This window comes from Pogona vitticeps, chromosome 1 (genome assembly GCF_051106095.1).
Source record: "Pogona vitticeps strain Pit_001003342236 chromosome 1, PviZW2.1, whole genome shotgun sequence".
NCBI lineage: Eukaryota > Metazoa > Chordata > Lepidosauria > Squamata > Agamidae > Pogona > Pogona vitticeps.
Genome location: NC_135783.1, coordinates 250,363,936 through 250,381,545, shown reverse-complemented (window position 1 = coordinate 250,381,545; position 17,610 = coordinate 250,363,936). Strand labels below are relative to the sequence as shown.

General features: G+C 40.2%; 1 protein-coding gene across 2 annotated transcripts in view; it reads right to left on the bottom strand.

The window, feature by feature from the left end:
• PTDSS2 (phosphatidylserine synthase 2) overlaps positions 1–17,610 on the bottom strand; it is a 66,713-nt gene that overhangs the window by 38,172 nt on the left and 10,931 nt on the right. For both annotated transcript variants that reach the window (XM_020784087.3, XM_072985569.2), the window contains exon 2: positions 15,843–15,944. In XM_020784087.3, the coding sequence (XP_020639746.2) occupies positions 15,843–15,944 (102 nt within the window). The remainder of the gene's footprint in view (positions 1–15,842; positions 15,945–17,610) is intronic.

Sequence of the window (17,610 nt, the reverse complement as noted above, 5' to 3'; positions counted from 1 at the left end):
ACGCACGCAAGAGGTGGACCCACACCCAGCAGAGCTAAAAGTTAGAGGGCACTTTGGATGGGGGAGATAGATGTGGAACAGAATTTGTGGGAGCCAAAATGCTGAATTTGGAAGCAAGGATGCTTGGTCGAGGGGAACTCAAGCAATCACACTGTCTGAACTAATGTCAATGCATTTGTTGCAAAAAAAAAGAGTAGAAGCCCCAGCAACAAAGGAAAAAAGACAGACTAGGGGAGAAAACTCTGGGCTAATTTTCATAGACTTGTGCAATGTATAGCCAAGAGAAAATAATACAAAATTGACCATTTCAGTCTAAGAGCAATTCTCTTATTATCTGTCAAGGTAGTTACCCCCAAAGTGTCCTCTTCTCTCCTATTAGTAATCTGAGATAACAGCAAAAGAAGTTTGGAAGTCCCTGGGGAATCATTTGTGGATTACCCATCCTTTAGATTGCCTTTGATTTGATGTAGCATGACTCATGTTCTTACAAAGAGGCTCTGCAATGTGTCGCCTATTATTTGTATCTTTTTACTAAAAACAACTATGAATCAAAATACAATGTAGTCTGCTGTGTTTACAGATAACCTCAGCTTAGTTATGAGTCAGGCTGACAGAGCTATATTTATTTTCATCTCCAAAATAAAAGTGTACTTACAGTATATATTCCTATTAAGATAAGATGAATACGGTCAAACGGTGAAATAGCTGATCACTGTCTAGGGTGTTCAGGAAGCAAACCAGGCAGAATATAGGGAAATTATGACAGCAATCTACTCATGCCAGTCTTACATAAGCCTATCAAAACAAGTTGATATCTTTGCTTCTGGTAGTTTTTAAATTCTTTACAAGAAAACCTGTTGCAAATTGTAGCCAAATATATACAAAGGTAGAGGATTCTAAGAGAATATGAGTGCCTAACCTCATGTTTGGTGCTCAACATATTACGTGAACATACATATTTTACACACACACACACACACACACACACACACACACACACACACACACACACACACACGTATGTGTATACGTACAGTATATAGTAGTGCCCTGCTTGACGATTACCTCGTTTGACAAGGAAATCGCTTAACGCTGAGTATTTTGCAATCGCTATAGCGATCACAAAACAATGTTTGTATGGGGTTTTTTCGTTTAACGCCGATCGGTTCCCTGCTTCGGGAACCGATTTTTCGCTTAACGACAATCAAAACAGCTGATTGTCGGGTTTTCAAAATGGCTCCCCGCTGTTCAAAATGGCTCTCCGCTGTGTTTTAGGACGGATTCCTCACTATACAGGCACCGGAAAATGGCCACCCTATGGAGGATCTTCGCTGGACCCTGAGGTATTTCGCCCACTGGAACGCAATGAAACTGTTTTCAATGCATTTCAATGGGTTTTTTACTTTCACTTTACGACAATTTCATTCTACAGCGATTTTGCTGGAACGGATTATCCTCGTCAAGCAAGGTACCACTGTATACATGTTCAACAATCTTGCTAGTTCTATATTATGTTTATTTGAGAGTACCCAGTATACACATTTCACAAGGTAACACAGCATGGACAGCATGCTATCAAGCTGACATATGAACAGCTTTACTGTCCAACTACAGGATCCTTTTGCAGCACTAGCATTTAGACCAGGCAGCTTCAATTTATAATGCAAGACTATAGTTATCAGCTTCAGCATATAATACCAACCTCAAAGGGTTAGGGTACCTGCCATCAGAATGTCCTAGAGCCTGCACGCCCAGTTCTTTCTCCTCCTTCCTAGTCTACTATGCCTGCCCTTATCTCCTCACCAACTTCCCAGCCACCAAGAAAAAGTCTGACTAGTGGGCAGGTGGGAGGTTTGTTTGAATGCACAGAATGATCACTTGAGGAAATACAGTTACATGTGAGTAACCTGTCCGCCCCCTTTCATGGTCTTCTGTGATTCACAAATCTGAATAACTAGCAAGCACCTATACTATAGGCTGGGAATCACAATATCACAGAAGACAAAACTGCTCTGCCAAAGGAAGCATCTCTCTAGACATGAAGGTCCAGCCTATAGTATTTAACAAATGTCATGGGCTGAGACCAGGTAGCTGCTTTACAGATACCATGCAGTGTTATACCTTTCAAAAAGAAAAAGGATACTGCTTTTGCCCTTGTACAGTAACTCTTAGGTTTGCCAGGTAATGGAACTTTAGCAACGTCATAAGCCAATCGAATCAAATTATCCACCCACTTAGCTAATCTCTGAGATAAGACAGGAAGACCTTTACAAGGTCCTTAATAGCAGACAAAGAAGTGATTAGTCTTCCTGAATTCTTTTGTCCTAAAATATATATTTTAATTGCATTTTAATTATTTTGCCCTTTTATTTTGCCTTTTTATTGTATTTTAAGTGCTGTAAGCCGCCCAGAGACCTTCAGGTAGTGTGGTCGGCATATAAGTTAAATAAATAAATAAATAAATAAATAAATAAATAAATAAATAAATAAATAAATAAATAAATAAATAAATAAATAAATAAATAAATAAATAAATAAATAAATAAATAAATAAATAAATAAATAAATAAATAAATAAAATGCCAATGCTTCTTAACAGTTTATGTTGTAAACCACCCAGAGTACTATAGTACTTTAGTACTACAGGACGGTATATAAGTTGAAACAACGGCAACATCTAGGCTATGCAATGAACATTCCAATGGTGACTTTGGGTCTTGGTAAAAAGATGGTACCATTATTGGTTGTGAGGTACAGAACCAAGTTACTACCTTAAGAAGAAACATAATGTCTGGAAATAACATCAAACAGAGGCAAATAAAAGTTGCTAAAATATGTCATTGGACTTATCTTGCCATATATATACTAATCTCCAATGTATCGATGGCATTAGTGGGAACATGGATAGTAGGACTCCATGCCAATGTATCACGAACACCTCTCCTAAAGAGCAAAGGCGTCTACCTGCTCAAGAGCAAAACATCTTGCACTTCCAATTTCTCTTGTTGCAAAAAAACACACACAAAAAAACACAAAAAAACTACACACCTACTTTTGGAGTACCCCTATTAACATCTAGAAGACTTTGTGAGATCTCTCAGTCATATGAATGAAATATCTTTCTGCATAGGAGATGTCATGTGATTGGAATCTCTACTGACATGAATTGCTACTGGGTAGATGATGAGATGGTGAGATGCACCATCCCCAAATCTCTGTAGTTGGTCTTTCTGGTGTCTCTTACAATTCCGAGCCAAATGATTCTCTTGATGTTGAATGTAATGGGGGATGAGAACAGGAATGTGACATCAACAGTCCCTGAAAATCAAATCTAAATGACACTGGAGAAAGCCAGGTCACAGAATCATAGTAGTATGGAGATAAACAGTACTAGGGTGGTAGGAAAAAATGATCCTTATGACACAATGACTTCCAGGATGGAGAACAGGATTGATAATGACAACGTGCTGGAGATCTAGATCCAGATTTTGATCTTGCTCTGGAACAGAATTGATAACAACATAAGTATGTTTTTGGCATCAATCTCCTGCCACAAAAGGGAGGCCTGAATTGTTTACTCGACATAATAAAGGTCTGAATCCAATCTCAAATCAGAAGCTCCAGGACACTTTAAGTTGTGTATGAGGTACAGATGAGCTTGAACTCAACCACAATCTGGGAGGTGACCCCAATGGTTCTGTAAGTGGTGGAACAGCCTCAACTGCCAATGGTGTTACAATTGGAAGGGAATCTCCTTTGGATCCCTTACAGATATGAACTCTGTCATGACCAAGCCCCTGCATGCTCTACAACCTGAGCAGAGGTGGGGCAGACCATCACTGATGGCACTTGTGGCTTCCCATGAACCTTATCTTTAGTTTCTTACATACAACAACCATAGTCTTCTCTGTATTGTTTTCTCTTTTTTTATTAGATTCAATTCGTTTGATTTTGAGGACACTGAAGATTTAAGAGGACCCAAACTTTCTTTATTTCAAGTGCATAGCCATCAGATTTGAAGCTGATGGTGCTGATATCAAAGTTGAAAGAACAGTAGCTGAAGTGATCACAGGTATTCCTTGAGCATGGATGGTGACTAGAAGTGAGACATGGTTTGTATACATGGCCTTAAAATTTGAAACAGTTTTTGTGGGGTGAGTCAGTCAACAAGTTCTCTCACAAAAACAGCTTTAAACAAGATCTGTAAACCTCTTACAAACAGTAAAATTGTTCACTAAACATCCCTCACCAAGGCAATAGAGGCATTTAGAGTGACTGTCAACTTGAGGGATTTTTACTCCACACTTGGAACACTTTTTGATCAAAGTTGACGTGGCCACAAGAAAAGTGGCAGGAAAGCTCTAAGGAAAACAAAGGGGAGGAAAAGGGGGAGGGGCTCTAAAACGACAATTTTTTCCCTCCTTAGGCAATAACAACAGTGAGGAAAGGGGAAAAAAGGTAAGTAAAACTAGAAGAAATATAAAAACTGGACGACGATAAAAGATTTAGATAGACTCTAGGCTTTATGATGTTGGCATCACAGCAGTCAGAAATGAACTAAGGAGGAGGGACATGTGCAGGTGGCTAGGGAAGAGAAAGTGCTGGGCATGCAGGCTTTCATAGAGTCTAGAGCAGTGTTCCCAACTTTGGGTCCCCAGATGCTCTTGGACTACAACTCCAAGATATCCTAGACAACAAAGCTAGTGGTGACAGCTTCTGGGAGTTTTAGTCTAAGAACATCTGGAGACCCAAGGTTGGCAATCACTTCTCTAGTCGAGAACATTCTGATGGTGTGCTAACTCAGGTGTGTGTATCATGCAAGACTATGAAAAAGAACTACGGTGTCGCACCCAAATCTGTTCCAAAAAGGAACAATCATAGTTTCCCAGGTTGGATGAACTATGATATGATTGTACGTGTAACAAAGAGAGGAAGACAGAGATTGCATCAGTGGGCAAACATTTCGTTCACATCTCAGTTTACTGATTTGAAATGAAATGGAATTTACATGATGTATTACTGTTAAGATAAGCTGAATGATAATGGCTAAAGGTGGCTGGTGCAAACTAGGCACTTTAATCAGGAATGACTCACCAAAGTTTTTGTCATAATTTGAAATACGGATGCAACACTCCCTTTGCCTCCCAAATTAAGCTAAACCAAAATACTTAACAATAGTTCTACAAGCAGGCTACGCCAGTGGAATAACAAAGATAAAACTGCACTGTCAGGTACTTTGAGTTCTTACATAATATCTCTCTCATCATTGTCTAGTCGTGTCTGTTACATACAGGCAGTATCCCCATACCGAGTAACGGGACCCTATAGGGACAAGGTGCGGAAGGAGCTGGACGAGATGCTTAGGGAGAACATAATCGTCCCCTCTTCTAGTCCTTGGTCCTCTCCGATAGTCCTTGTGGACAAGCCTGATGGGAGCATTAGGTTTTGTGTCGATTACAGGAAATTAAACCGTGTAACCACTCCTGATGCCTACCCAATGCCCAGGCTAGACAACCTGATTGAAACCATAGGGGGTTGTCGGTTCATCTCATCATTGGACCTGGTAAAGGGATATTGGCAATTAAGAATTGATCCCAGGGATCAAGAAAAGACTGCCTTTTGCAGCCCTTTTGGTCTCTATGAGTTTCGAGTCCTGAGCTTTGGTCTCAGAAATGCACCAGCCACATTCCAAAGGCTGATGGACCAGACCTTGGCAGGGCTCAGTGACTTTACAGTGGCCTACATTGACGACATAGGGATCTTCAGTAATACCTGGGAAGATCACCTGATACACCTGGAGTTAGTGCTGCAGAGGTTAAGTGCAGCAGGGCTAACAGTAAAGGCGAGCAAGTGTCAGCTGGGTAGCCCAGAAATAAAATACTTGGGTCACATGGTAGGGGGAGGAGTGATAAAACCCCTGGAGGCCAAAATAGAAGCTGTTCGTGATTGGCCCAGACCCAACACCAAGAAAAAAGTCAAATCATTTCTTGGGTTGGTGGGCTACTACAGAAAGTTCATCCCGAGGTTTAGCGAGATTGCGGCTCCGCTGACCGATCTGACGAGGAAGAAGGCTGATGACCGCATCCCGTGGACCAGCGACTGTGAGGAGGCGTTCCAGAGGTTGAAGCAGGCGCTCATCAACTATCCAGTGCTGCGGGCTCCAGACTTCGACCGGGAGTTCATCATCTACACCGATGCGTCTAACAGCGGGGTAGGAGCAGTTCTGTGCCAGGAGGATGAGAATGGTGACCAGCATCCAGTGTCCTACCTGAGTAGGAAACTTCAAAAAGGTGAGAGACATTTGGCAACCGTGGAGAAGGAGTGTTTGGCCATAGTCTACGCGATCCAGAAGGCCAAGCCTTACATCTGGGGAAGACATTTTGTTCTGTGCACTGACCATTCACCACTGCAATGGTTAAAGACAATGAAAACCCACAATAGCAAACTTATGAGGTGGGCTTTAAGCCTACAGGACTATGACTTTGAAGTGAAGGTGGTCAGAGGGTCAGTGAACTGTGTTGCTGACGCCTTGTCAAGAAGACCTGAAGAATGAAGACGGCGAAAGAACATGGACTATGTGTATATATTGATGACAAAAGGTTAAATGTACCTGTTTTTTGAACTTGGTTTGTATGAATAAAGGTAAATTGATGTACTGTATATGGTAAATGTTTAAATGCCTAATTGATATGGTTAACTTAGAATGTAAGTATAAGTAAGTATGATATGGTATGTATAACTGTTTTGTGTATTTTATCCAGGTTGTTTTTTGGGAAAAAGCACCTTAGCTTTCCCCCTACAAAACAACTTATAAAGAGGGGAGGTGTTACATACAGCACTGATGTTACCTGTCTGTCATGGGTTTGGAGGGAAAAGTTCCATCCTATGGAGAGTGGAAGGCGGGACATCAGGAGGAGGGGCTGTACTGTATATAAATGTGAAGCCTGTGTGGTGAGGGGAGACGCTGGGATGTGAAGAAGCAGCAGCTGGGAAGAAGAAGCTGGTGTGGGAGTCTGTGTGTCAGACAGGGTACTACTGTGTGTCAGAGTACCAGCCTGATAGGTTCAGGTGTCTGTTGGTTGGCCAGAACTGATAGGTTCAGGGTCTGTGCTTCAAGTTAAGGGTTCTGTGTGAACCAAACTGTGTGTATGTATGAGTGAAACTAAGCCACGTTACTTTATCTTATTCACCTGATTATTTTATTTTCCCTGTGTGTTGTATTTAAATAAACCTTGTTCTTTTATTTGTTTTATTTATTTATTTGTTTAAAAATCCATCCCTGGTCTGTGTGACTTCTTATAGGGAATGGTTGGTGGCAGCTTAGTTAACGTGTGGCAGATCCCAGTAGGTCTGGGTTTGTCACATTGATCAACTCTTCGTGACCCCATGAACCAAAGCACGCCAGGCCCTCCTATTTTTCACTGCCTCCCGGAGTTGGGTCAAATTCATGTTGGTCGCTTCGATGGCACTATCCAACCATCTCATCCTCTGTCATCCCCTTCTCCTGCCTTCACACTTTCCTAACATCAAGGTCTTTTCCAAGGAGTCTTCTCTTCTCATGAGATGGCCAAAGTATTGGAGCCTGAGCTTCAGGATCTGTCCTTCCAGTGAGCACTCAGGGTTGATTTCCTTTAGAATTGATAGGTTTGTTCTCCTTGCAGTCCAGGAGCCTCCTCCAGCACCACAATTCAAAAGCATCAATTCTTCGGCGGTCAGATTTCTTTATGGTCCAGCTCTCACTTCCGTACATCACTACAGGAAAAACCATAGCTTTGACTAAGCGGACTTTTGTTGGCAAAGTGATGTCTCTGCTTTTTAAGATGCTGTTAAGGTTTGTCATCGCTTTCCTCTCAAGAAGCAGGCGTCTTTTAATTTTGTGGCTGCTGTCTCCATCTGCAGTGATCATGGAGCCCAAGAAAGTAAAAAATGTCACTGCCTTCATATTCTCCCCTTCTATTTCCCAGGAGGTGATGGGACCAGTGGCCATGATCTTAGTTTTTTAGATGTTGAGCTTCAGACTTTTTTTTTTGCACTCTCCTCTTTCATCCTCATTACAAGGGTCCTTAATTCCTCGTCACTTTCTGCCATCAGAGTGGTATCATCTGCATATCGGAGGTTGTTGATATTTCTTCTGGCAATTTTAATTCCGGTTTGGGATTCCTCCAGTCCAGCCTTTTGCATGATGTATTCTGCATGTAAGTTGAATAAGCAGGGGGACAATCTACAGCCTTGTTGTACTCCTTTCCCAATTTTGAACCAATCAGTTGTTCCATATCCAGTTCTAACTGTTGTTTCCTGTCCCACATATAGGTTTCTCGGGAGACAGATAAGGTGGTCAGGCACTCTCATTTCTTTAAGGACTTGCCATAGTTTGCTGTGGTCCACACAGTCAAAGGCTTTTGCATAGTCAATGAAACAGTAGTAGATGTTTCTCTGGAACTCTCTGGCTTTCTCCTTAATCCAGCGCATGTTAGCAATTTGGTCTCTAGTTCCTCTGCCCATTTGGAATCCAGCTTGTACTTCTGGGAGTTCTCGGTCCACATATTGTTGAAGCCTACCTTACATAATACACTTGCTTAAAAAGGACAGGTTATTTATCGGTAACTGATTCTTTGAGTCATCATCTGTGAATTCACACACACAGGTTTGTTCTTCACCTACACAGAAGTTCTCAGAACATTCCCGGGCCTGAAAAGATCTTTTACAGTGATTACAGTGATGCATACAGTATGCATGCTCTGGATTCCTCAGTTTCCTAAGTCTCCTGCTGCCAGACAGAAATGAGGGATGGAGGAAGATGGGATAAGTGTGTGAATTTGCAGATGACTGCTCAAAGAACCACAGTTACTAGTAAGTAACCTGTCATCCTCCGTGGTCTCTTTGAATCACACATATGGGGACTGGCAAGCTTACTTACCCAATGGAAAGAGGTTGCTGCCTCAAATAAGTCGATTTCAATGAAGATTTAGTGGGAAGCATGCCTTGTCAGGCTCAAAAAGCAATCAGATCCAAGCCTTAACAGTCTGGTGCCTGAGGGCACTGTGGGATGAATGGTGATCTGATGTTGGTTTGGTGGCTTCACTGTTGGTTCCAAGCGGTGGTGTTTAATTGTTGGTAGGAGCAGTATTGGGACCAGTGTCTTCCCTCCCATGTGTTGCATGTGCACTTGTGGGACTACTTGGAGAGCAGTACTGGTTGAAGAGAATCTGAAACAGAGGACATAGAACCCTCTGAATTAGTGGGTTGGTTCGGCACTGAGAGTAGAGTGACATTGGCAAAGTCTAAGCAAGATTCTTTGTTAGAATCATGCCAACGATGCCACAAAGCACATGATGCTGGAAATGGAGAAGCAGAGGAGGTCTGAGAAACATCGGCATCAAGATGGTGGGATCAAGAGAGCTTTGGCAACCGTGATTAAGGAATACCAGGCAAGTACGCTTAGATTTTGAGGAGTATGAAATAGAACCTTGCAATGCCTCAAAATGATGGCAGTAAAAAGGCGAGAATATGGACATGCATGCTGCATGGGGTGGGGTGGAGCAAAGGCTTTTCCTGTTCATAATCAGGTACAGGGGCAGAGACAGATAGCACCAGTCCTGTCTATAGATAAAAGGCAACATTGAGCCATGTGGCATTGTGCCATAGAAATGAGGGTAAAAGGCCTCTTCATGATGCAAAGAGTCACTAGTATTGTGTGGCCTGGCAGCCCTTTTTCGCAGAGGAAGTAAAACTTCTCACATCATAGATGAAGAATCCAAGGAGGAGTGTTGAGGGTTAGGGCAGCTTTATATAGTTCTGTGTGCCCAACAACCTGTGGCAGTTGAGCTACTCATTCACTCTGCTCCAAGCTGCTGTGGATAGAAGGCAGATCGCCAAACACCTCCAAGTTAGATGGCTCCATTCAGATATGGATTGAATGAAGGGGAGGAGATAGAAGCTCGAGCGCAAGAGGCTAGTGCTTGATTCTCTGCGGCCAACCAAAGACAGATCAGGTCAGCAGCAATCACCTCCTCAGAACTGGAGAGGGTAAACTAGGTGGATCAGAAGACCAATTTTTCTTAGATCCATGTTTGACTTTTGTAGGCTTGGCCACTTCAGAAGAATGGACTTTTTTTTTCTTTTTAGTAGTCTTAGAAATTCACGGCTTACACACTGGCCCTGAAGCGTATTTCAATGTTGAATTTATTGGCTTCAGTGCTGAAAGGGAAGCTGATAGCATACCAAGATTACTAGATGAAGCCTGGAGATCTCTAGGGGTTGTAGAAAAATATCATCAGGAAGAGACTGTGGTAGCTGCCTCTGAGAGGACTCTACAGACTTGTTTTTAGGAACAGGTGTCTCCTTAGAGATAGATCTGGTGGTCAGGGTGTTTGTAGAGATGTTATCAACTGCGCAAAGCGAGCACTCTCAGAGGAAGAATCAGAGTCTTTGCTGCTGATGTTTAAGGGCTACCTTGGTGAGATTTGTGCAAGTCTAGCAGATTTGCAGCTGGTGTTCTTCCATCAAGACAATAAAAGCACCCAGAATGCCTGTCCAATAAGGAAACCTTATTTGTTCAAGTGGTATACCTCTTAAATGAGACCATAAAATTGTGGGAAATGGAATAGTGAAGAAATGAAGGCTGATGTACGAAAAAAATTAGGGCATCACTCATGGACAAGTGATGAAGAACTAGAAGATGATGACCTTGGAACAGAATGCAAAAAACAAACTTGGAACAAGGCAAAATGAAAAACAAACTTGGAACAAGGTGAAATGAAAAACAAAGAGGCTCTAGTCTAGAGTGTCAAAAGAGATGGCTAAACAGAACTGAGAAGTTCAACAAGATGGGCAGTGCACGCATTGCTCTAACAGAACTTTTGGAGCTCTGGAATATTCCTAGGTTCTCTGCAGGCACAGAAGAAAACTATATGAGTGACTCACAGAGACCACGAAGAAAACTAAATTATTTGGCGTATTTATACTGCTTTTAGACAAACAAATTATTAAAGCAATTCACATAATATAATCATTCAACAGCTCAAACATCTACTAAGTGTTCCACTATAGTTCCATTTGTACTCTTTTAAATCCTGAATCAAACTCTCTCACAATTCAGATTGGCCACAGTATATTGGTCTTATTATATACCTGTGATCTTACATTAACACGAGTGAGCCTGAAAGTGTGTTGGACAAGGTAATATTTGAGGTCATACGGAAAGAAAAGTGGAATGATAGCAAGGGCAGCCTGTTGTGATTTGGCTGATAAGCTCACTAGACTCTTCTCTTTCTATATCCCACTACAACATACAGTGGTGCCTTGACTTACGAACTTAATCTGTTCCAGAAGATGGGCATAGCTCTAAATGGCCGTAAGTCGAAGCACCATTTTCCACTGAAATGCACTGAAATGCAATTAGTCCATTCTGGCCAAAGGAAAAAAAATCACCAAAAAAAAAATCACTGTAAGACCCATCAGAAACATGATTAATCCCTTCCGGCCGAGGGGGGGGAAGCAAGCAAAGCATGCAATACACATCAAAAATGGGGGAAAAGCAAAGCAAAAAGAAGCGAAGCATGCACGACACATTGGAAATGAGGAAAAAGCAAAGCACCAAAAAAATAAACAAACTCCCCAAGACCCATCGGAAATTAGGGAAAAACCCAAAAAACAAACCCCCCAAGACCCATCACAGCATAGAAACATAATCCCCCAGCCCAAAACCCACCCAAAACATTTTTTAAAAGCAGAAAGCAGCACCTTACCTTACCAGGCAGTCTGAAGCCTCATCCAATTGCACACTCTCTAACTGCTGGAGTGAAAGAGCTACAAAGAAGCAGCCTCTTCGCCTACCAGAAGTTAGCAATTTGAATTTCCCACCCTTTTTCCCTGCCTTTTTCTGTTCGTAACTGGAAGCTCCAGCTGCAAGTTGAATCAAAATTTTGCGGCCGGAACTGGTTGTAACTCGAAATGGTCATAAGTCAGGAAATTCATAAGTCAAGGCACCACTGTAATCTCTTTCTATTTTACATGTTTTAGCAAGCATTTACTTCAGTGTTTTCACATATATTTAGCAGCTTTGTCCATATAAAGACTGTCATGAAGCAGTTACAATATATGATTTGGTTACAAGGAGACATGGCCAGTATAGTTTCTACAGTTAAAAATAACATATTTAATTCAAAACAGCATACAGTCTATTTAATTTTGATTCTATAAATTCTACATTTTAAAAAAAACTGGTTTAACACCAAATTTTCTCTACTATTGTAAGTTGCTGTTACATGTTTACGTGCTTTCAAGTAATCTCCAATGTATGCAAATCCTATTAATTAAAAAACTCCAAGAGGTCTTATCATAAACAGCTCCACTCAAGTGTTGCAAATAAAGACCCCTTTATTACCTCGGCCCATCTAATTTTAGATTTTCTTCACTTTCTACTTCCTACAAGTTTTCCTAGCATTCACTATCTTTTTAGTACATTTTGTCTTACAATATGTCCAAAATAAGATAGCTTCAGTTTAATCGTTTCTCTTTCTATCAAGAGTTCAGGCATGATTTGATCAAAAATCTATTTAACTGTTCTAACAGTCCATGGTATCCATAAAGCTCTCCTCCAACACAACCACACTGCTTCTATATATACATGCTTACACAAGAAAAGATAAAAGGTTTATCCACAGTGTAATCCTACATATATGTTTTCAGAACTAAGTCCAATTAAGCTCAATAGGTCTTATGAAGCATATAAAGGATTACAACTTCAATTTGACTTCCTTTTGGTACAGATATAATTGTTCCAATAATATCTCTCTATCTCTGATTAACCTTTGGGATTATTAAGTAATCTTTTAAATCTTATGACAACTTAAGTCAAGAAGTTCAATTATCATATCAAACAGAATGTTGTATTTTCCTAATGCAACTTCAAAGGCTAAACTTTCAATACAACAATATGCAGAGTTGCCCAATATGGAAAACTTAAATAATGTTTGGCTATATTGTAGCAACATGTATAATAAAACTGGCTAACCATCACTATGCACACAATGGCTGAAATCCTATTGTGTAGTTACACAAAAGGCATTGACTTTTAATGGTGAATTGCTGTAAGTTAAGAAATATCTGTAAGCATTATCTGTTGTACGACAAGTCATACATGAAACAGACAATGCCTAAAGAGACTTCTTAATTTATGGCAATTTGCTGTTAAAAGCTATGCCTTTCTCATAGATATGAGATAGGGGCTACAAGAGGGCCTACAGAGAACAGAACCTGGCTAGAATTCCAACAGATTGGTTTACGCTTAAGAAGAAGTATAAGGCTCCGGTTAAAAGTAAAAAGTTTCAAGCGCAGAGGGAAATCTGGCAATGTTTGATAACTGCTTCCAGTCTGAAGGACTCGGCCTCATTCTGGGAGACAGTAACAAATGGAACACTAACTTATACTCCCAAACAAGATTCCTCTATATTGCCTAGTATATGGGAGGAACATTTTTGAAGTATTTACACAGACCACTCAGCTAGTACTTTAACTTCTCAGAATGATCTTGATCATATGCCTCAATGGCCCCCAGTCGCTCCAAGCAACTTAAATCAGGCAAGGCTCCCGGAACTGATTATATACCACCTGACTTTATAATGTCCAATTCTGACTGGTGGGCTCCCGTACTAACCTCTTTATTCACCTGGATTGATAAAACAGCATGTTTTCCTGAGGACTGGGGCCTAGCCATTGTAGTCCCAATTTACAAAAGAGGAAATAGAGGGGATCCTGCTAACTATCAACCAATAAGTCTATTAAATGCTATTAGTAAACTATATGCAAGGCATTTATTGGGCAAATTACAAGACTGGCTACTTGAGGAGAATATACTTGCAGAGGAACAAGCCGGATTTAGGCTGGGATAATCCACCATAGACCAGGGTCTTATCTTACACCACCTGGCATCTAAATACTCTGCCCCTAAAGGTGGTGCTCTATAGGCAGCCTTCATAGATTTTAAATCTGTTTTTGACCTCATACCAAGGGAATGCCTGTGGTCTAAATTTGAGTCCACAAGTATCGATAAACGGCTTCTCCTATTGACGTAGCGACTTCATGAAAATACGCATTTGCAGGTTCTTTAACTCTGCAGGGATCTTATCCAACCAAGTCCCTGTACTTATGGAGTGAGACAAGGATGCATACTAGCCCCCACCTTGTTCAATTTCTATATCAATGGCTTAGTTGGAAATTTAAGTAACCTCAATTTTCATCAACCCAAACTTGCCTCTCACCCAATTTCAATCTTACTCTATGCTGATGATGCCATTTTACTGTCAACAACATGCGTAGGATTTAGAAGACTTCTGAGATCCTTCTCCTCCTACTGTAATAAAGAACAACTAATAATTAACTATGCTAAAACCAAGATTATGGTTATGAGTAGGAGACTAAAGCATAAATGGTCTCTAAATTGACACCCTGTAGAGCAAGTAGCATGCTACAAATACCTTGGCATAGTTTTTCATTCTTCAAGATCCTAGCTTACTCATGTAAACCACACAGCAATGAGTGTCCAGAAAAATACTGGGGCACTAACAAGATTTTTCCATACTGATGGGGGTAAACATGTACCATCGGCAATACAGGTTTTTAAAGCCAGGATTATTTCACAAATGCTTTATGGCTGTCAACTATTCGCTTACGCTAATCTACAACTTCTGGAGATTGTTCAGACCAAATTTGCAAGAGCCATTCTTGGAGTTCCACCTTGTACTTCCAACTTGGCTCTTTGCTTAGAGGTTGGGTTAATATCCATTAAAGCACGGGCTAAAGTCATTATGGTGAAATACTGGCTTAAACTGATTTTTTCATTAGAAGGCTTGGCCCCACTGATCCTACTAGATTCCTTTCAGTCAGAGTGGAAGAAGCATATAACTGAAGAGATATCAAAAAATGGCCTTTCCCCCAGTATACTTATAGCAATGGGTCTCACAGATGCCATCAAAGCGATGAAGTTAAGGGTATGGGACAATAAACTATAGGACCATGATAGGGAAATATAACTTTATTACGAAATCTGTTTTTAACACCTAGTCATATTTAGCCAGCGCTATGTCATCTAAAGCCATAAGGGCTTTTACACTAGCTAGGCTCAATGTATTTCCTTCTAAGCTTCTGGAGGGAAGATTTCGAGGATTGCCTATATCAGATTGTCTCTGCCCTTGTCATAGTGACAAAGTTGAATCAGTTGGTCATGTTCTCCTTTTCTATAATTGCTATCGGGATCTTCGTATGGAGCTTTTACCACCTATTATCTGTAAATCTCCCAGGAGATCACAGGAGGATTATGTCCAGTTGGTACTCTCTGACAATACCCCTTATATTATAAGACAAGTGGCCAAATTCTGTGCTGCAGCAATGGTTATTCATAATAAAATGTTTGGATAGGTGATTTTAGATGGATACTATCATGTTTTTAATATAACACTGGTAGAGGTTTTACTTATATTGAGGATATATGATGTTATTAACTGGAAAAATGGGTTGTTTTATCATATTTTAATGGAATTTTATTACCCTGACTGACTTTAAGAAACTATAATTATATGTATCTATTTTATATTGATTTGGTTTTATTCATTCGTTGTCTGTTGTATGACAAGTCATACATGCAACAGACAATGCCTACAGAGATTTCTTAATTAATGGCAATTTGCTGTTAAAAGCTATGCCTTTCTCATAGATGTGCAACAGGATTTCAGCCACTAGATTATTCCAATGCCCAAACCAAATCTGGATAGAACTGTGAGGGGGAAAATATTAGTTACTCAATAAGTTGTCAATTTATCTCAATACTTTTTGGAAACCAATACCTTTTTGTGTTGTAGGCTGTATCCTGTGGGGTTTCCTCCAGAAGGGTCACATATCCCAGGGTACAGGTAAGGATGAATAGGACTGTCAAAGTGTGCGCTTCCCTGTTGCAAGAAAGAAACTGGTCAACACATTCAATTATTTTCAGTAGTATTTCAGATAATAAAAGTAACTACGTACTTACAAAGCAAGTTATTTATAATTAATTCCATTTCAAATTACAAAATCACGATTATATCACATTGCTGTGTGATTTTACTGATTCTTTAGTGAAACTGTGAATTTTCAGTTATGTTCACAGTTACAAGGTGTGGCTCACTTAAATAAGTGAAGTGGAACTATCACATGCTGGCTTCATGCTGTACTTCACACTGCTATTTCGTGCTCTCTTCTGGGTACTGAATCTGTAATACGGTATTGTGAAAGAGAGTATGCTTATTGCTATAAGCAAGCAGATGTTTTTAAAAAACAAAGACAAATATATCAACCACTTTTGAGAAAAAGGGAAGTATAGCATTACTGTTCAAAAATACTTGCTATAACCACAATTAACTACTTTTGCAGCATCAAACTATAACTATCTATTTTAGGTAAATGCTTAACCTCTGCTATTGACAAGTAGCTCAACACATATAGCAGACCAAAATTTAATTATTTATATGCCACCTTTCCTACCTCAAAGCTGTTTACATAAAAATGCATTAGGTATAAAATGTAAACTAAATAAACTACTATAATACATTCTACAGTCAAATATTCAGGAAAGCTACTCATCAGCCATCATTTGGGATTGTAGTTTAGGTGTCCTGTGGTTTAATATTGCAGAATTAGTTCCATTTCCTCTGCAAGAAGCCAAATTACATTCTTTCCCATTTTCTACAGGTCACTGAGTAATAGCTACTTCATATGACTTAAGAATGAAACAAAGGACCAGGAGAAACAATCTCAATGCCTGCTTTTCAGTTTTGGAACATTCTTTTCTCAAAAATCTGGAGAAGTCCCAAGAACCTGAATAGAGCATGTAGTTTTTATGTGCATAGACATTAAATGACATACTACTTTTGAAGTTTTTATCTTTTAAAAAATGCTCTATTTCAACCTTATATGCTAAAGCAAGGCATGAACTTCAGGAAAAGGACAAAGACTAAAGTAAATACAGTGGGGTCTTGACTTGAGAACTTAATCCGTATTGGAAGGCGGTTCTCAAGTCAAAAAGTTCTCAGGTCAAATCTGCATTTCCCATAGGAATGAATTGAAAACCATTTGATCCGTATCTGCTCTTTTCCGTCCATAGAAACTAATGGGAAGCTGCTATTCTGCCTTCGACCACTAGAGGGGGATATTTTGTTTCTTTTTTTCTTAGGTCAAGAAAAGTTCAGGGAAGGCAGGGAAAATACAGTCCAGGCAGTACCAGGCAGTCTGAAGACTCCCAATCCACTCTCTAAACGCTGGGAGGAGTGAGGAAGCAGACAGGCACCCTTTTCACTGGCCAACAGTTAGCTGAAAGTTCACATTTTGCACTTTCCCTGCCTCCCACGTGGTTTTTTTTCAGTTCTTAACTCAAATCTAAGTACTTAAGTCAAGTCAATATTTTCCTATGAGAGTGGTTCTTAAGTCAAAATGTTCTTAACTCAAGTAGTTCTTAAGTCAAGACCCCACTGTATAGGTTTCTCAGGAGACAGATAAGGTGGTCAGGCACTCTCATTTCTTTAAGGACTTGCCATAGTTTGCTGTGGTCCACACAAAGGCTTTTGCATAGTCAATGAAGCA